At 34.9% G+C, this 22,188-nt stretch overlaps 1 protein-coding gene across 1 annotated transcript; it reads left to right on the top strand.

The window, feature by feature from the left end:
• Positions 1–9,667: 9,667 nt before the first annotated feature.
• LOC108986498 (sulfate transporter 3.1-like) lies at positions 9,668–18,121 on the top strand. Its single transcript, XM_018959134.2, has 12 exons — positions 9,668–10,028; positions 10,128–10,335; positions 10,674–10,845; positions 11,340–11,405; positions 13,069–13,182; positions 14,559–14,675; positions 15,209–15,335; positions 15,579–15,865; positions 16,170–16,360; positions 17,285–17,370; positions 17,473–17,549; positions 17,681–18,121. The coding sequence occupies exons 1-12, from the start codon at positions 9,728–9,730 to the stop codon at positions 17,861–17,863; spliced, it is 1,929 nt and encodes a 642-aa protein (XP_018814679.1). The 5' UTR covers positions 9,668–9,727; the 3' UTR covers positions 17,864–18,121.
• Positions 18,122–22,188: the final 4,067 nt, after the last annotated feature.

The raw sequence follows: 22,188 nt of genomic DNA, 5'->3' as shown, positions 1-22,188 counted from the left end.
TTACTTGAGAGCGTTTAAGAATTGAGTGACATATCTTGGGTTGTCACCGAATAACAACAGGCTCGGATGAGATGCTAATATTCTCAAGTTGAAGCTCTTGGTGGGCAGAGACTAGAAGATGTTATGGTCAACGATGGGGCACAAAGCCAGATGTTGCTCGTTATGAAGTCATATGTGTGATCGTTACTTGCGATGAAGAAAGCCAAGGTGTATGCATGGTCATTTTAAAGGGAGATCGTGTTGCACATGTGAATAAACGGAAACGAACTTCATAGGTTTCACTCCTCGAAATTATAGGTTTTGATGCAGATGTAGGAAACAAGGTGGGTTATGAGGAAGAGGAACCAATACAACTCGACTAGTATGAGGGTCTATCCCCAATTTGAGTTACTATTGTTTTGCAATATTTCGACTTTTATTGAGTTGGGTGATGAATACACATATGGTCTATAATATTATAACAATGGTGGTAATGGAGTGACTTATAGATATTATTATTTTGGTGAATTAAGTACATTTATTTGGTACATATGTTTTGATTAGTTTCGATTTATATTCTAAACCTTTGTCGTCATTTTCTTATGCACGCAAGCTGGGCATACGAGCATATAATGATCCGTAAAAAATGAGGGGTGTTTGCCCCTGTGGTAAATCCCAAGCGGGGCCGAGGGCGTTACACAATACTTACACCATTGGTCTTATGTGGCATTATATTTAACAATACTTACACCATTGGTCTTATGTGGCATTATATTTAAGTTTCATTACCCTCCAAGATAAATTAAATGAGTCTTGCTTCAGTTCAAAAAAATTCCAAAAGATTTCATGAAACACCTTCGACCCAAACCTTTCCACTCCACACTCGTTTGACACCAAACTTACCCCTCCATAACAAACCTTCTCCCTCTACACCATATCTTCATTTTGAGTTATCGGCGACAAACTCTCTCCTTTTATGATAATAGGATTGTCATCTGGCAACTCTACCATCCCACATTGAATAGCGTCATTTCTTGGTAATTACTTTCTCTCTCACCCTTAAACCCTTATCTATCAACCCCAAGAATAAATACAAATTAGTTATTGTACAAATGTATTGTGTTGATTGATCGATCTCAAACTTTTTATTTCCCCTAATGTATATTAGTTTGATTTCTTCTAGTGTCTAACCTTTACGGATTTCTCAAAAACATTGATTTTGTGTAAATCATATATAATGGTTAGGAGAATATGCTTGCTTTGGAGTATTTTGAATTATTAGTAAATTTCACTTCCTCTATGGCTGGATCATAGTGGTGTAGAGAAAATGAAACAAACGAAAATGATTCTTTAGTATGGTTGTAGTGCTAGCATAACAAAGGTAATCATTTTAGTGTACATATAAATCGGCTAACATGATGCAATTTTATAGTATATATGGTGGTTTTTTGGTCAGTATAATGCCTCTTGGGGGGAAAATAAAAGGAGAAGGTATGGGGAATATTCATAGAGCAATGTCACTTTCAAAATTTTAGTTATCAAAATTCAACAAGGAAAATGATAGAACTAGTTACCCCTAAAAATATCAAATGAAAACATACATCAAATTTTTAGAGCTATTTGAATTGTGTTGAAATTAGGTCCCAATTACCTTTGCTTGTAAAGTATTTTAATTGTAAGTTTTGAATTGTGCTAAATTGCATTAAAATTGTATTTTTTTTTCCTCTATATTGTTGCATTCAAGTTTTTGGAAACCCACTTTAGTGTGTGGACCATGATCAACCATACAACAAACATCCCTCTACACAAGAAACATCTATTCATCTTCTTTTATTAGAAATTGGGTTTGGTTGCCACAATAACCATTTCTCAGGGTACACCAATTACACATACTAGAAATATGCCTTAGAACCATTAAACCTAATACACAATATTTACAACTATTCAAAACTACATGTCAACAAGAGCTTGAATAATCATTAACAAAAATATTATTAAATATGTTTACAAGCATTCAATAGCATTACAAGTGAAAGCCAAAAAATACATGTACAAAAGAATGTCTGATCTATTAACTTAGTATTTACACATTTCTCAGAGTACACCAATTACACATACTAGAAATATACTTAAAACCATTAAACCTAATACACAATATTTACAACCATTCAAAACTACATGTCAACAAGAGCTTGAATAATCATTAACAACAATATTATTAAATATGTTTACAAGCATTCAATTAGCATTACAAGTGAAAGCCAAAAATTACATGTACAAAAGAATGTCTGATCTATTAACTTAGTATTTACAACTTGTATAAAAGACACATTTCCCAACAAAGTACACCAACGTCACAATATTAATAATTGCACAAAATACAACCTCCTCTCCTCCATCACAACCATGTACAATTCAATTGACATAAATAAAGTCCCAACATTTTCAACCCACAACATAGTCTTAAAATGACTACAAAATACAAGTTTTTCTACTTTAATCAGTAATGAAGGTAATAATATCAAAGTTTCAAACTTGCATTAAATGTTATCAAATATGAATATCACGTTAACTTCATTTTCACTTGGTTAAAAATAAATACAAAAAATATATTTAAAAATACGCACGAGTGTCTATATTTACCTCTTCGCTAATAGAAGAACAAAAAATACTTTCATCCACAAGCCAAAATGTGAGGTTGCATCTATAAAAAAATACTAAAATATATTGTGGACAAAATAAACAATATCTTCATCCTTGATAGTGCAGTCGATGGAGCACTAAAATTAGGCGGGATATGAGTTCTAGTCTTAGGTAAGATAATTGGGCATATTTGTGATCATAACCCATGATGATGAAAAAATGTTAGAGATAAATGTAAAAATAATGATATACATATGATTTAACAAACACAAACCAAAGCACATAATTAACCTTATTTTGTTGATTGTTTTGTATTTTTAATGTTTTCACTACTTTTTCTAATGTAGACCGTTTTCTCTTTAATTGTGGTCTCCCTTTACTTTTCACCTTGATAGAGCTACCTTAACACTATTGCCCTCTATGAAAGCACTAGGAGGATAATTAGAGGTTGTTTTGCCATCGCACATTGTGGCCATGTATATATATATATATATATTCTCCACTTATATGATCTAAATGGCAGATTAACTTATTACATACAACCCTCATCGCTACATGATGCGACTGATACTGCTTCATAAGACGTATACCAACCTATCATATTATTGTACCTTTAGACATTCACCAAACTCATCGTAACTTCTCTTCACAAGTGTATATTTCAGCTGCAAATCTTTATTCCAATTATCAAGGATATATTTTGAGGGCAATTTGTCCTATTTAATTAAGGCATGAAGAGCATCAGGGCATGTCTACATACCATCCTTATGGATTCAGACAGTAGACAACTAAATTTTAATTCAAACTCATCCTCATTTTAACCTCATTGGCCACATGATAGGTATATATTACATCTTCTAAGCTAATCAAATCAGCACAACAGTATAGAATTCTTCGAAACACATCCTGGACTTCTTTAAATTTGGTATTGGTGTATACTTCTTACAATTGTCTCTCAATGGAATAATGGCTAATATATGAAAATTGAGTGTTGAAGGAACTAAAATAAGCAACAGCCTCATTCTCAACCTTTTGTCTCAAGGCATTATCATATTACTTAACAAATTGTTTCATAGTTGTTTTGGAGTTTACATAACCATAGAAAAAGACATTTAGACGTTCAACCCACTGCATTGTATTCATATCAGCTCAAAAATCATTTTTAACATAGGCTGGTACCCAAAGACACCTCTTAAAATATAATTAATCCAACCATGAAAAGGTCATAAGGCATGAGTAGTAACTGCCAATACTCCTCAAAATCATCACAAGTTAAAGAATCGTATACACACTTTTGTAAATAATTTTAAATAGCTTCTTACTCAAAGCATGCCTTGATTTTTTCCAATAATTTTTCATAATATGCCACAAACAGAACATGTGTTTGGATGTCAGAAAGACCTTTGTAGTTGCATTTTGTATTACTTTATCTTGCTCAGTGATTATTGCATTTGGAGATCGATCGCTCATAAAATCTAACCATGCCTCAAACAGCCATACAAAAGTCTTCTTATCTATGTTTTATATTAGCCTACATCCCAATAAAATAGACTGGTCATAATAATTTACCCTCACAAAAGGAGAAAATCTTATATTTGTTTGCATTTGTCAAATATGTGGTGTCGATTGTTATTACGTCTCCAAAATATTCATATGCAACCTTACTTCTAAAATTCATTCAAAATGCATTTCTCAATCTATTTTCATTATTAACATCCAACACATAATAAAATCCCTCCCCAAACCGAAACAGCCTTGTCTCACGAAGGTAATTGCGACATTTTTTTTCTCCGAAAAATAAATTATCATAACCCTTGCGTCGGCAACAAGAGATTTTAAATTTTTGCACACTCATATTCTGGCCATGTCATTTACTTCAAGTATCCTCTTGGTGTGAGAATTTAACTTCTTGTGGCATAAAAAAAGCCTTGCTTTACCAAGACTTAAAGCATGAATGAAATCACTGATAAAGTGTTGGAAATGCATAATTAAGTTGTTTAAGTGAATAATATGTTTCATCAAATAAGAGTTAAGCAACTTAATTATACATCAAATTTTAGTAACAGACTCCAAATCAATTGATGCCAATATTTTGCACACAAAAGTTTCACATTTACCTCTAAAATAATTAAATACTCACACTCATGTCATACTTATATGTGCAGGGCATTTTTGGAGAGAATGAAAGCAGAAAGCATTATTGGAAAAGTGAAACATAGGGGTACTCAACTAGAACGTACAGCACCACTAAGAAGACTCTGGAATGTGGCTAAGGTTGGGAAAGACACGAAAACAAGAAGAAAGAAATGAACAAATGGCAGAACACGCAAAATGCAGGGGAATAAGCAAATGGCAGAGACTCACGCAGCACAGGACGTGGAGAACGAGATCAGCAGCAGAATTACGCGAAAGAGGCCTCTTTTTTCTCTAGGTCCATTGGCATATGACGTGGTAGTGGATTGTTGTCGACAATTTGTTTTGGGGGGAAATTAATTCTTCTAGTGCGGGTAGCACAGGGGGACGAAGAAGAGCAGTTTTTATTTTCCTTTTCGGTCAACATATTTTTCTTTCGGCAATTTTTTGTTCAGAGAAGTTTAGTTTTCTTCAGTATTTTTGCGTCTTCGGATACCTTAGTCTGGAGCGGATTTTGGTCTTCGGTAGTTTTTCTTTTGGGTATTTTTTTTTCCTCTCGTCTGCAACATTTTTTTCATATTCCGCATTTCCATTTAGAGTAGTAACTAGAGATGTTGGGATTTAATCCTTTTGGGCATTTTGCTAATCTATAGATGATAGGCTAGATTTTTAGCTTGAGATTCAAGGAGTAACCCATGACTGTTTGAGGTTGGATTTTCTTTGATGTTTTGTGATTTTGATGATTAACTTGTTGGATTATTTTTCAATTTGCATCTAGAAAGGATTGAAGTTCTTTGTTCTTGGTTTAGCTCAGTTGTAGACGTAAAGGCACAATTGATACTTGAACAAGTAACAAGACTTTGATGGTTTTCTTTCATTGTTTTATAGTTGTGAGATAATCTGTCAAGTAGTTTTATTATGCTAAAAAAAGTTGTGGTTCGTTGTTATATCATCCGACCATGATTTCTAGGAATGAGAGAATGGTTGAGAGAAGATGAAAAGAGAAGTAAATCCATCACTAAATCAATGGGCGGAAATTGCATCCCAAGTGTTTTTTATTGTTTCTTACAAGTTTAAGTCAATTTCTATACATTTCCTCTAAACCTCTTGATTCTTAGTAATTTTAGAAACATAGATTCATATTAATTTTCAGTTTTATTCGTGCTTGAACTTCCAGAACATCCAACAATTTCGCTCTAATTCAGTCCACACTCCCTTAGTAAATAGCCCACATTTTGGTGTCGATATATTTAGTGGTCAACCTTTGAAATTTATTTCTCATTTCTTACTTTTTTTGTTAATTGCTAGATCTTTTAGTTTAATGTTTTCTTATCTTTTCGAAATTTTTTGTCACAATAAATAGTATTATGTTGTCTTGTAAATATGAAATGTTTGCTTAATTCCCATTGTTCCTGTGAATTCGATCTTGGGATTTATCCTTATATTACTTTGACAACTTCTACGCTTGAAAGTTGAAATTAAAAGCTGATCAAGCACAACACACGACAAAGTAAACATTCCATTAGCACCTAGAGTCACATTAATTATAGTCTTGCACCCAAATTTCTCCATTGGTTTAGATTTAATAATATTCGAATATGTGCTTCTTGATATTCATTCCTGCATTCATACAAGCGTAAAGTATCTTAAATTCCCATTCTTTTCGGTTGTAGAATTTCTGTTCGCTATCCCAATTCTTGTTTGTTTTGCATATTTCATATACTACGATCTTAATTCTTCTTCCAAATCAAAATGTATTTCAACTTTCGGTTCTTCCACAACTTCATACATAGCTTTCTACTATCACTTTCCACAAATATTATCTTCATTATATACATGTGACACACCCTAGTCCATTTGCTACATTAATAAGATAATAAACATTTATATTAAAATAAAAATTTATATTTAACTATATGTGACATTAAAAAAAAATGGTTAACTTGAATGTTTACTTGGTTATGCAATAATTACGACTCAAGAAAATTGCTTTACATTAATAAAACTTCCTTCATTAGCTAATTATGTTTCAATTATTTGTATAATTAAGCACTATGAATAGTCTAGAAAAATGAAAAAAAAAAAGTAAATATCACATAATCATAAAAAATAGTCGCAATTGTTTCACAACAATAGACATAACTCATTAATAAGGTCACATAGACATGTCATTTAACTCATCTTTTCCATATATACTAGGCACAAGCAATCAAAATTGTCCAAAAAAGAGTCAAAGCAAAGGTACACGAAAATCTTTAAATTATGCAAATTTCATGCTTGTAACATTTTTTTATATTGCAAGGTCATCTCAATTAAAAGATTAGAGATATATAAAATAAATAAAGTGGTCATACAAAGTAAGGTTTATACAATAAATAAAGCTTTTATGAAAGTTTTGCATATATATATGCAAAAATAAAGTGACTTTTTTTATTATTATGTTCCATCTAGTCATTATATGTTTGATGACTTTTCTAATTAATAAATATACCAAAGAGAAAGAAAGGATGTAAAGAAGGTGCTATATTTGAGAATAGAAAAAGCTTTCAGAAATTGATATCCCCTAAACTTTAATATACTCTCAGTGTCCACTCTACAAAGTATATATTTCCTTGTGATCATGATTCTTTACAACGACAATTTCAAGTTAATATTAATTCATCAAAATAAGAAGAGAATTAATACAATATTATAAACCTAGCCCAATTAAAAACTTAATCCGGAGATTGAATGAAGCCACCCATGTGTGGTTTGAAATTATCTTAGAACTCAAAAGTCAGATTTGAACACACAATATTGGAGTCCCTCTAGTTGGTATTGGTTAAATTCATCCAATTTCAAGTTCTAATAAAGAGAACAGAAGTAAACACAGTAATTGGCTAGCAAAATGATTTTACCAGTACTAATATAGTTTCCATTCTCTTTGCACAGTTGAAAGGAAGAAAAACTAAAAATTAGGATACATGTGAGAGCCCTGCCAACACAAGGGCCGGTACAAGCCAACAATACGGTTGAGCGGAAAAAAAGATGAGGAATACTCCATTGGTTGGTGCAGAAGATTGGTGTGGGTTCTGCAAAGTGCAGCTAGTCCAATATGTGGGCGAGCAAGCACCTTATAGATGTCTTGGAAGATGTCCTAGAGCGAGGTGGAGATGTGTGCATAGTATGCGAGCTAGAAAAGTTGCCCACCATGCAAACCAGAACGAGGAGCTAAAAAGGCTAGTGGCTCTGATGAGACAACAACTACTCACCCAAGGCTAGGAAGGGTTACATGCCAGGGGCGAGTAAAGGTCAAGGACAGACTGTGTCAAATATGAGAGTTTTTTAGAATAACATGAAAGATGCTCAGAAGAGTGACAATGTCATGCACATAAATCTACACTCTATGTGATGGGTCACATCCGGAGTGGGTCTGCTAGAGGTATTACGACTCTGGAAATCATATCATCTGAATCCAAAAGGTATGGCCTGACGCCATTTGGAATGCCCTAGGCGTTTGTCTCTATCATCCTGCAGTGCAAAAGTCGATTTGAAATGACTTCTATTCAAGCATACTTGGAGTCAAAGATGTGTTAAAAGGATGTCTGATAGTCCCACCCTATAAAAAGAATTTGGACATAGGACAAAAACTCACTTTTACAATTTTAGGCACCAAGACCTCATGAAGTCGAAATCTTCAGAAGAAGCAAGGAATGAATGACATGATTGAGTAGTGACCCCGAAGATGTGAGATAGGTTAGCTTCTACGACAGGATTGAGGATGTGAGATAAATGTTATATGTAAGAGGCATTTGCATTTCCTATAACCTTCCCATTTCTGACATAAGTAAATTGGATCATTATTTTTATCTTATGTTCACTTCTTGTTTTCTGCGACTTTGATTGTGTTGCTTTTTTTCACTAATTCGTGATCCCGATGTGTGTATCTATATCTCTGTGTGATTTTCCCCTTTCTGGTCATGGTGGTCTAACGGCAGTTTCTGAACGTTTCAAGTTTTGACTCAAAGATATGATTGAGGAAAAGGTTAGTTCTTCTTTTGGGTCAAAAAACAAATGGGTTTCTCCTCCTCTCATAATATTTGTGGACATTCGAATTAAAGCCCGCAATCTTTTTCTACTATAAATTAAAGCAACTTTTGAGAGTTAAATAGAGGAAGAGAGTTTCAAGCAAACACACTTCATTATATGGCATAAGATGCTTAGAATTTTGATCGAACGATTTGTCCATTAATGATGTGAACACTAAGTTTGCAACTCCAATCTTTTTTCTGAATTAATCTAATAAAAGTATAGTAGCTAGTACTTAAGAAAACACATGTCAAATTATGTTGAGTCTCTCCAAAGCCATCTAATATAATTACGAGTTTTGTTACAAATCAGCAATTGTTCATATCACACTCCACACATGATGAGAATTTTTTATTTTTATTTTTCATAAAATGTGAAAATGTTTTTATAAGATATGACGTATAAGTGATTGATAAGAATAATTTTTCTATAATTATACCATATATGCACGTAATTGCAAGCTGCTAGGGCATGCAACAATATTGGCTTTAGGGAAGGTTGCATTCATCTTGATCCATCTCTTGAATTAAACAACATACAATATTACACGGAACTTCAGGGATATTTGCCACCTCATGCATGAGTCATGAGCTTTCACATTAGGGTGGAGATTCTGAACAGGGAAATAAATCATCACGATCGAGGTGGGCTCCTCTAAAAACTTTTGAAATAAAAAGCGATCATGTAAACGTGTCCAGACACACAGACACTTATTATTTCTCCTAGGAGCTGGGACCCTTCACTTACGTACGCATTCAAATTCTAGAGACCAATCCCATGCGCACACCGTACCATTCGGTCCATTTTATATAAAGCTCCACTGGCTCCTGGCATCCTTTCCTTTCCTTTCCTTACAATACTGATCAGAAGTACCGGTAGCAAAAAATACAAACACAGTTTGAACATGGAGTGCCCGCACCGGGTAGCCATTCCACCCCCACAACCGTTTGTGAAGTCACTCAAGTGCTCTCTCAAAGAGACTTTCTTTCCTGATGACCCATTAAGGCAGTTCAAGAAGCAGCCACCATCAAGGAAATTCATGCTAGCACTGCACTACTTCTTCCCAATCCTCCAATGGGCACCTCGCTATACTTTTGAGTTCCTGAAATCTGATCTTGTTTCTGGGATCACCGTTGCTAGTTTGGCAATCCCTCAGGGGATCAGTTATGCAAAACTAGCCAATTTGCCTCCTATTCTTGGCCTGTGTGAGTGCGTGCTTTACAAATTCGACACAAATGCATATATAACTGATCATCAAGCTGTAGTTTAATTTCAATTTTTTTTTTATTTGTAAAAAAATGCAGATTCGAGCTTTGTTCCACCATTGGTTTATGCGATGATGGGCAGCTCCAGAGACTTGGCTGTGGGGACTGTAGCTGTTCCATCGCTTCTTTTGGCTTCAATGTTGGGGAAGGAAGTTAATGCTAATGAGAATCCTAAGCTCTATCTTCACCTTGCTTTCACGGCGACATTCTTCGCCGGTGTTTTCCAAGCCTCTTTAGGCTTATTAAGGTTAGATCAACAGCCCATTAATCCATCAGAAAGTTTCTCCTTTTTCTTAACCCATGATCTTCAGGTTTGGTAAGATGAACGATAATAAGTAACGTCAAAAGGTACTTTAGCATTAATAATGCTCTCTAAAAGGACATGACGTAGTGTGCTAAATAATAGACCCTAAATTCGTAGAAAAATTAAGTAATAATTAATTAGCACTTAATTTGGCAAGAAAAGTCATGTTAAGGAAACGTACGTATTATGCTCTCTAGCTCTCTCTCTCTCATCTCTGCTGGTTTCTTACATTCATACTGTGATTCATGACCTATATATATACATATTGGTTGGTGATGAAGGCTAGGGTTTATCGTGGATTTTCTATCGCATGCAACCATAGTAGGGTTCATGGCAGGAGCAGCCACTGTGGTGTGCCTGCAACAGCTAAAAGAAATCCTTGGCCTCGACCAATTCACACATGCAACAGATCTTGTGTCAGTGTTGCGTTCTGTCTTTACCCAAACACATGAGGTAGGTAGCTAATTTCACCATTTCAACCATTTTAATACTTAATTGGACTTACGAGATGTTCATTAAGTAGGAAGCTGACTTCTCATTTCTTGTGAAGAAATTAGAAGCAGATGTAGTACTGCACTTTCAAATTCTTCAGCTCTTTTCACATTATATAATATAATTCTATCATTATTTCCTTTGTATATTGTCTTTCTTTCATTTCATTTTGTCTAAATATTATTTAGAGAGTGAGATGATATGAAAATTTTATAAATAATAGTAAGATAGTTTGTAAATAGTAGTAAAATAGTTCAAGTTGAGTATTTTTTAGATTTTGAAAAATTAGAGTGAAAAAATTCAATAAAAAAATTATAATGATTAGTTTGAAAATTTTGTATTTGAATTATGTTTAAAATTAAGATAGATGAGATGAAATAAAATCATATAAAAATTTTATATCTCATCTAATACTCCAAACCTGACCGATTAATAATCTTTGGTGGATATTACAGTGGAGATGGGAAAGCGGTGTTTTGGGATGCTGTTCCCTTTTCTTTCTCATTAGCACGAGATACTTTGTAAGTACCGAATCTAACCTATTTTTCCATGATGCAAACTTTTTTATTCTTCATATTCTTAGGCCTAGTTGGGTTACACAGACGAAATGAGATAAGATAAAAGTTGAAATATGAATAAAATATTATTAAAATATAATTTTCTAATATACCTTTTATTTTAAAATTTTAAAAAATTAAACTATTTATTATATTTTATATGAGAGCTAAAAATATTATAATTATTATATGAGACAAAATGAGATAAGATGAGTCTCATCTCGATAACCAAATCAAGCAAATTAATTCTTAATTCATACCCAATCATGTCATATAAAAGTCACATATATCACTACAACTAAATAAATCACTAAAATGAAGGAAAATCATGGGGTATATATATTCAAGAAGAGATAGTACTCATATATACTTATTTTAAAAAAAATATATTTGCAAGTCTGTTTATTCACAAACGTTAAATGCGTTAATATTGTTGGGGAAATTTGTTGCATGAGTTAACGCAATTTATAAAAAAGTATTTTTGTTTTATCTACCAACTTATAAATAGTACTAGAATATGGGCATTTCTCTCAAACTCTTCATCAGCATCTACCAATATTTCTCTCTATCTTTTTTTTTTTTTTTTGTTATTAATTCCATTAGGCTCAAACCCACTTCAAATTTATTTTAATATCTTTACCTAGCTGTCGTGTGACTTACTTCAACCCTAAATGATTAACTTGATCCCACCCCAAGTTAAGCAAAGTTTCAACTAAAGTTTGAGTAGTACTCCTAGTACTATGCATGCACTTGCTTTCAGCCTCGCCCCAGTTATATGAGCAATGCTACACAACTTTTTAACCTTCACACATCATATTTTTAAAAAAATTTTAAATTTTTTACTATTTTTTTTTAAAATTTTTTTGAGTTTATTCTTTTTAAAATAATTTAATTTTTCTATTCATTATTTATATATTAAATATTTGATAAAAGAAAAAAAATTAAAAAATTAAAAAAAAATATGAAATGTTGAGTGTAAAAATATTGTGAAGATTTATTGTATATATAAAGCATGAAAATAACTTAAAAAATTAAAAAATAAATTGCATTATTTGATGTCCTTGCAGCCTGCCCCATTTTAGACAGAATGCGCATGCGTCTCTTGTACGTCTGTACCAAGAAAGCAGAACATGATAAGGTGACTCAGGGCAGGCAATTCTTTCATATAAACTAACCCAACTGAGATGAACTTTTCTTCTTTTTCAAGCACTCCCTCGATCCTCATTATCTCATTGCACCAACCAAACATGATATCAATTTAGAAGCTAGAAATGCTGCCCTCTAGCTAGCTAGCTAGGCCTTCACATACATGCATGCATGCATGCATTTGACATGATGAGGGTAAACATAATAAATTCATACACAAATCTTATATATTCTTTTTCATTTTAATTCCTTTTTCATGTGTTCGATCTAGTTTTTACAGAGAAATTTGAAGGGTTATTTTGAGGTAGAAAAATAATATGATCTTATAATAATATTAATTGTGTACATGATGTTTCACAAACGAAGAATTTTATGCATAAGTTATTATTTATTTTCACACTCTATACTTATAATTTTTTTTTCATACGTATGAAATAATGAATAATGACTGATAAGAAGAATTATTCTTCACAAAATGCAGAGTAAGAGAAAGCCCAACTTCTTTTGGATATCAGCGATGGCACCGTTGACGTCTGTCGTTTTGGGAAGCCTTGTCGTTTATCTAATCCATGCTGAGAAACATGGTGTTCAAGTGGTGAGAATCTCCGGCCCCCCACTCTTCACGCTTTCAAATTTCCCTCTCTTTCTATCTCCCACTCTCAGTAATAAATGGGCACTCGATCGGCATTTGCTATTAATTAACGTCGGAACTAGAAATTTATTTTCAGAGACGTGGATTATTATTAATTAACTATTAAAATTATTTTTTATATATGTTCATAATATAAATTATAATTTATAATACCATAATAATTGTATAAAACAATATAAAGTATAAAAATAGAAAAATTCTACTTAGCAGTCTCTACAGTACCACACACCTGCTTTTATTTTATTTTTTTATATTTTTATTCTTTTTCGCTTAGCAAATATGTGGTGTAGAAGAACTCATAAAAATATTATCAATATATCTATCAATTGGAGATATATGACGTACATTTAAGGGTTTTATGGGAACTTAGATGGGGTGAGATATTCTTATCTCATCTCAAATTAGTTTGATTTCATATTTTTTTTTTCTCAAACATCATTAAAGTACAAAACACAAATAAAATATAAAAGACAATACAATTTTTTCAAATTTCAAAACAAAAATAATTTTTAAAAATTATATTCAAACAATTTTTTTTAACTTTATAGTATTTTTATTTAAATTTTTCTCTCTCCTTTTTCAAAATCCAATAAAGCATATTAACTCAAACAATTTCACTACTATTTATAAATTATTTCAATACTTTTTACATAATTCTCGTCTCATCTTATCATTACCCAAATATACTTTTAAAGTAATTAAAAAAGTAAGAGTTTTCCCTTCTTTAACAAATAAACGTTAACCACGAGGAAAAATGTTAGAGCAACGTAAAAAAATAAGTCATGCATAAAACATATATATTGTAAAAAAAAAAAGTTAAAGGAGACGAACCAAATTTAAGAAGAATAAAAAAAAATTAGAAGCTTATATGAATTTCTTTAATATATAAATTTTGGCTTTTAAAATGTTTAGAGTCAAAAATAGAATTTTTTAAGCAAAAATAAAATTTGTATAAGATTTGGGGCTATAATATAAATTCTAATAAAAATAAAATTATATATATTTTTAAGTTTTTCTTAAAACATAATAAGATTATTATACATATATAATTTTTGAATAGGTGAGGATTTTTTTAAAAATTTCAAGAACAAAAATAAATTTTCCAATAAATGTTTTAAAAGATATAAAGTAAAATGGATTAAAAAAAAACATTTTCTAGATCCAGTAGTACCCACTGCACTGCAGCCGTTGCCCACTGGTAGTAATTTGTTTTTATTGGTGTCTTATTTGAATGGTGAAGAGGTCTGAAATGATGCATGCTGCTAGTACTGCTGCTGCTCCTGAAAGCTTTTTTTTTTTTTTTTCGGTTTGGTTTTCAGGTAGGAGAGTTGAAGAAGGGGCTGAATCCAGTGTCGTTGGGGGATCTAGAATTTGTTTCTCCTTATCTCAAAGCAACTATTAAAACTGGCATCATCACTGGTGTCATTGGTTTCGCTGTAAGCAAGCACTTTTGCTACTCTGATTGAATTGAGACACCGAGCTAGCCATATAGGGTGCATGATCATGGTATAGATTAATAAAGTTTTATTTTCTCTCCTCTTCATAACAAATTAAGATTTCAGAGACTCTGCAAACACAACATATATTTCTTTCATTTTTTTTTAATTCTTTTATTTTTTTTATGTCGGGAACCCCTCCAAGACAAGATCCTTTGGACCCACCCCTGTAAAGTAAATTTCAGTCCCATGCATGCACCACATCTTCGAAAATTTCCTTACACAAAATTGATTAAATCGCTGGCTTTTTACCAGGAGGTGTGGTTCCAAAGAATTGTTTGCACCTATGAAATGTTGAATCTTGGACCATGAATGGAGTAATATCCCAAGACTAAAACCTTCATCACTTGGGTTTTCAACACAACATATCTTTTACTCGGTTCAACTTTAGACCTGCAAACACAACGTATCTCTGGTTTTTTTTGGTCGTGGTTAATGCTTGTGATGAAGGGACTGCTTATGGTTATGTGCAGGAAGGAATAGCAGTAGGAAGAAGCTTTGCAATGTTCAAGAATTACCATATTGATGGGAACAAAGAGATGATTGCTTTTGGAGTGATGAATATTGCTGGTTCTTGCACCTCTTGCTACCTCACCACAGGTGCATGCATGCATGATTAATTCATTTGCCCAACCTCTCGCATGCAGTACTCTCTCTATATATCTGATGATCTCACTTCAAACTTGCTGCATTTATTATAAAATAGTGCCTAAAGTAAGCATATATGTTTTCATGGCCTAATTATAATCTATCAAATGCTCAAAGCCTATTTTTCCTCGAACTAGTAATTAAGTAATTCTATGTATTTGCTAATGATTTAGCATTCTCGTACAATTTAATTAGGTCCATTTTCAAGAGCAGCAGTAAATTACAGCGCAGGATGCAAGACAGCATTTTCAAACATTGTGATGGCAATTGCTGTCATGTTTACATTGTTATTCCTAACTCCCTTATTCCACTACACTCCCCTTGTTGTGTTGGCGGCCATAATCATATCAGCAATGCTCTGTCTAATAGATTACGAAGCGGCCATCCATCTATGGCAGGTTGACAAATTCGACTTTGTAGTGTGCATTAGTGCATACATTGGAGTGGTTTTCGGCAGCGTCGAGATTGGGCTAGTTATAGCGGTATGAAACACTTGCCTCTCACATTCGAATTAAGATCTTTGGCCGAGATAAATACATGAAGTGAACCCTACAACATTTAGTATTATCCATCTAAAACTTTTTTGACATGGAGCATCAAATATTGAATAAATGTCGTAGACTCGTAGGGTTTACTTCATATGTTTATTTATGTACCAATTGAGTCTGGGATGATTTTAATCTCTCACACACCCATATGATCACCAAATATGCACTTTGTTTACTTATTGACTCACAAAAATGGAGAATTTAATCATTACAATTTCTTAATGTGCAAATTATGCAGATGGCAATATCTTTGCTTAGGGTACTTGTATTCATTGCCAGACCAAGGACCAATGTGCTTGGAAACCTTCCAAATTCCACCATTTTCAGAAATGTTGAACAATACCCAAATGCTAGCAATGTTCCTGGAGTTCTTATACTCCAAATTGATGCTCCCATTTACTTTGTCAATGCAAGCTACTTGAGAGAGAGGTAAATCAAATCTAGATCAATGTTACATGATAATTAGGAAAATAATTGATAAGGTCTACTTTTACATAGTACTAATTTTGGAAAAAGTGCATGTATGTAAGGCACACTCTCATCAGTGCCTAAAGTTTTCTACACTGCTATTAAGGCTAACTTCTAGCTTTTCATTTTTTTTTCCTTATTTTGTCCTAAAACACCTTTGTACACAACTATGTGCAAAAGAAACTTCTCCACACTATATATATACCCAACAAAACTCAAGTCAATCACCCTATATATAGCTAGCTAAAATTCAATTCTATATGATAAATAAACATATACTCCTTAGAAACTTGTTTTTGTTTTTAATAGAATGTATAATTTCTTTTTGATTCAATGCCTTGACTATATATATGTCAGTCCTCGCATACCAATTACTCAAAATACTAAAATTAGAAATTAACTCATAATTATTGTATTGAAAATTGTTATATATATGAAATTAAACTCATATTTTATTAAATAAAAGAATTTTACACAATTATATAAAAAATCACTTACCACAACAATAATGTGTCTCAACAGATTTCAGCATTTGTTAACTCTTAATTATAAAACTTGCAAATAATTGATATTTATGATCTTTTACAATTTCAATACATAATTTATTTTCGGAAATAAAAATTTAAAATTTAAAATTTAAAAAATAATTTATGTATGATAGATTAAAGGTGATGAAATTTATATGGAGAGAGTAAAATAGCCTCATTGGTCAATTGAAAATGTAGTTTGAGCCTCACTGATCCTTTCAAGTGAAAAGCTTAATTATCATAAAGCACTTAATTTATTAATAATCATGAGATAAATTTGTCCTCTATCAAAGTAAATAGGCACAAATTTCTGTTTTGGGCAAAAAGAACTAGCAAAAATTTACTACTTGCCTCTTAGGATTGCAAGGTGGATCGATGAAGAGGAAGATAGAATAAAATCTTCAGAGGAGACCTGCTTACAGTATGTAATAATGGATATGAGTGGTAAGTGATGGATTTGGAAATCATTGAAAGAATTAATACAATCTCTTTCGAATTGAAAACTCCAACTCCAACTCTAACATGCAATATTATTTTGTTTGATAGCTGTTGGTAACATTGATACTAGTGGAATTAGCATGCTTGAAGAGATAAAAAAGGCTATTGATAGAAGAGGGATTAAGGTACATTCTTTATTTATATTTACTCTTCGACTTTTTTCATGACATAGATCAATGTTATACCTCTTTCTATTCCCTTATTCACAATGTCTATTAAGTTATGAAATTTTCCTTTCTCCATCGTGTCTGTTTAGCTTGTATTAGCCAATCCTGGAGTTGAGGTGATGAAGAAGTTGCACAAGTCCAAGTTTGTTGAAAACATAGGTCAAGAATATATCTACTTGACAGTTGGAGAGGCAGTTGCAGGATGCAAATATATGCTTCAAACATGCAAATCCAACCCTGTGATAGAATCAGAGACATCGAACCTCGTCTGAGCTCTCCTATTGTCTACTAATGAAGTAGAGTTTCATTAACTGAAGTATGCATGCCATATGGTTGTATCATATGCAATTATAAAAGAGATGTCAACATATTGGACTCGTTGAATCAACAAAAGATTGATTTTCATTAACCTTAATGTTTAATTGAGTTGTACTTGTAGGTATTTAATACCTTCAAGATTATGTAAGTTGCATGATTATAGAAAGCACAGAAGAAATCTACAATGGCAAGAATTTTGGGGTTGCAATAAGCATTCAAGGGTCTCTTTCTTTTGGTAAATTCATGACCTAAAACTAAACTGTAGGGAATAAAATAATAAGACGCACTAATTCATAAGGATGATTAGCCAAGAAATTAGCAAGTTCTAAATTCACAATTATAGCTCTAAACAAATCAACCAAACCAATCAAATCAAATCAAATCACAAAAGCTTTCATTCTCTAGAAGTGACCCGCTACAAAAAATATGACTTTTTGCAGGGAGGAGTTTTTGCCACAGGTTTGTCGGAAATAATTGTCTCAAAAGCTCATTTGCAAAGAATTTTAGATTCTTTAGGAAATATGCGTAATGCCTCAAGGGAGGCCCAAATCACATATGAGATTTACTTCAAAAGGCTAGTTAATGATACAATTGAAGTCCCGCAAGAATTTCTCCGTCCCAAACAATGTAGAATCTCATACACCACCTACACTTAAAACTAAATATGGGGTATCACAATTTCCCTTCTCTTAAATTCCTGACTTTCTCGTCTGGCCATTCTATCGTAAATGGCATGGCTCATGTCTCACACTTTTAACTGGTATAGACCTTGATACTATTTGTAACACCTCAAGGAAGGCCCAAGCTACATTTGGGTTCTACATTTGGCCAGCATGTTGGGCACCTCGTGAGTGTCAATGCGCGGGCCAAGGCATGCAGGGCTGTTAGACCCCCACGTCGAGTTGCCTCTAGAGGAGCCGCACATGCCCTAGTCATGGTGGGGACATGCACCTTGGCTAGCCCACAACCATGTCTTGGCTCGTGGGGTGACACGCACGGGGCGCCCAGCATGCATGCATGCCTTGGCCCGCGCGATGGCACCAAGCATGCGGGCTAGCATGTGCACGGCAGCACGCGCAGCACAGCCCCCCGCGCACAGCACAGCCCCGCGCGCAGCACCACGCGCATCAACGGGCCGCACGCCCATGCGCGCAGCACCAGACCGCACGCCCAGGCGCGCAGCACCAGGCGCCCCAACGGGCCGCACGCCCAGGCACTTCGCAGGCCCGTGCGCACATCAGTGGGCCGCGTGGCCCTGTGCGCACCATTGTGCCGCAAGGCCATGCGAGCAACCAGGCGCCGCACAGGCAGGCCAGCCCGCGCGCGCACACCCAGACTGACCATGCCGCACACCTGCAAGGCCTTGGCTCCCCCTGCCGCACATCAGGTTGACCATGGCCCCCTGCCGCATGCCAGCACGCCCATCCTGCAGCGCACCAGCGAGGCTAGTGGCACGCCCCATGGTGTGCCATCCAGCGCACGGCTCCAGCCCGTGCCATGCGGAGCAGGCCAGTGGCATGCCATCTAGCGCACGGCTCCAGCCAGTGCCATGCAGCCAACGCCCAAGCCACCAGCTTGGGCCATGCCAAACCAAACACTTAGCCATGGACCAACCAACATGCAACCACTTAGCCCACCATGGGCCCGTGCATGACACACCATGGTTTAGTCCATGGCTCTATCTTATTTACTTAGTCATTTATTTTATTGTTATTTACTTTGAAGGGACCTAGTGGGGGTTTCCAAGTTGTAACCTATAAATAGGACCCTTAGTCATTTCATTCATATCTTTTGGCAAAACTCTTAGAGAGAGCATTATTGTTTGAGAGGTCATTTTCGATGCCTTAGCACTTGGGCTTGTTGGGTGATATTCGTTGATCCCAAGAAGAGGATTACACTTTGCAATTCTTTGAACAAGTGTGGTTCGATTATCTTGTTCATGCAACTTGGTGCAATTCATGAATCCAAGTTGGTTTATCAATATATGAGGTTATTCAATACTTGTGCAACTCGTAAATCAAGGTTGGATTAACTTAGTGTTCTTTCTTTTATTTTATTCAAGACATAAGAGTTCTTACTTGTGTTCTTGAGTGTCTTCGAATTGTTCTTGGTGTTATTCATTATATTCGGCTATTCAATCCATTTGATCCTAATTTTCGACCAACTAAAGTGTTATTCAACTTTCCATAAGTCGATTTAACTCTTGTGTTGCCCTAGCTGAATATCATTAGTTGGTAAGGCAAGTCCCATTCGGCCATCAATTGCCATATTGGGAATTGCCTAAACCGTCCATATCACTTTCCATTTCCAGCTCAAGCAATTAGGAAACTTTCCTAATTCCATCCCCATCCACTTTCGGCAACCCTAGCCGCCACTCACTACATCCCACTTTGGTAACCCTAGCCGCCACACTCATTTCCATTTAGGACAAACTCTAGCCGCCACACTACCTTACCATTTTGGGCCAAACCTAGCCGCCACACTCATATCCCTATTTGGCAAACCCAAGCCGCCAACTTTACTACCCATTTCGGGAAACCCTAATCCACATCATTGTCGTGCATCATTCCATCTTCCTACCCTACAATTCCATCATCCAATTCCAACTTCCCACATTCTTACTAGCCGAAACACTTAACCTCACATTGGCATATTGGTCATCTTGACCATCTTTGGACGTGGACCAAGCAAGAGAAGGACCTAGACTCGGTCACTTCAAGGCTACTATTGGATTGGCAAACCAAGTGTTTAGGGACTAGACCGGGGTCCCTAACAACCCCCCTCTCTTTAAGTATATCCTTGCCCTCAAGGATAAATTGAGGAAATCTTGTTCTTATGTCATCATAGTCCTCCCAAGTAGCCTCTTCCTTTGGGGTTTTATCCCACTTTATCAAAACACACTTTTTCTCATGGTTCCTCTCGGAACCACCCTATAATTGAGAGCTTCCTTTGGTTGCAAAAGCATTCGCCCTTCATCATCAAACTTAGGTAGCTCATTCACAATGAGACTAGGGTCTCCAATCTTCTTCTTTAGCACGGTTACATGGAACATTGGGTGGAGTTTGGAACTTGGAGGAAGTTCCAATTTATAAGCCACCTCACCCAACCTTTCAAGCACCTTGAAAGGTCCATAGTACTTCTTGGCCAACTTCAAATTAAGCTTTTTCCTCAATGTTCTTTGGCCAAAGGTTTGAAGCTTCAAATACACATAGTCCCCTACTTCAAAGGAAACCATTCTTCTACCCTCATCATAATATTTCTTCATTCTTTGTTGAGCCTTGACAAGCTCCTTCACCTTCACTAGGATCTCATCCCTAGTTATCAACTCATTTTCAACTTCATCATTCTTAGCCGTGCCCCTTTCATAATTCACCAAAATAGGTGGCGGTCTCCCATAAACAACCTCAAATGGACTTCTTTGTATGGAGGCATGAAAAGAATTGTTATACCAATATTCGGCCCAAGAAAAGTACTCACTCCACTTTTTTTGTTCTTCATGGCAAAAACACCTTAAGTATTGCTCAAGTGTTCTATTAACAATCTCCGTTTGCCCATCGGTTTGTGGGTGGTAAGATGAACTCGCCTTCAACTTGCTACCTTGAAGGTCAAATAATTCATTCCAAAATAAACTCATGAAGACTCTATCTCTATCCGTGACAATGCTCTTGGGGAACCCATGGAGCTTCACCACATAATCAATAAAAGTCTTGGCCACACTCTTGGCCGAATATGGATGAGTAAGAGAAATAAAATGACTATACTTGCTTAGCCTATCAACCACCACAAAAATCACCTCAAACCCGCCACTAATAGATAGCCCTTCAATGAAGTCCATACTCAAATCTTCCCAAATCAAATTAGGAATAGGCAATGGTTGCAACAAACCGGATGGTGGTCTTGTCTTATACTTAGACTTTTGGCACACATCACATTCCGCCACAAGTTTCTTCACGGCCTTCTTTATCCCTTCTCAATAGAAGGAATGTTTGACTCTTATATAAGTTCTCAACCACCCGGAGTGGCTCAACACATAATTTCATCAACTCCAACATTATCACCAAGGTTGGGTTGAAACCGAGCACCATTGAGCCTTTTGATGTTAAAGTGGCTAATGGGGACAAGTTAAAGTGTGAGGGCCTTGTGAAAGAAGTTAAAATGAATGTCCAAGGAGTAAGAATTGTGGCGGACTTGCATGTTTTGTCACTAGTGGGACTTGATGTCGTCTTGGGCAACGCATGGCTCAAGGGCATTGGCAAAGTTGTTAATGATTATGAGAAGA

Source organism: Juglans regia, chromosome 8 (genome assembly GCF_001411555.2).
Source record: "Juglans regia cultivar Chandler chromosome 8, Walnut 2.0, whole genome shotgun sequence".
In the NCBI taxonomy this organism is placed as follows: Eukaryota; Viridiplantae; Streptophyta; class Magnoliopsida; order Fagales; family Juglandaceae; genus Juglans; species Juglans regia.
Note: the sequence above shows the minus strand (reverse complement) of the source record. Positions and strands in the feature narration are given on the sequence as shown.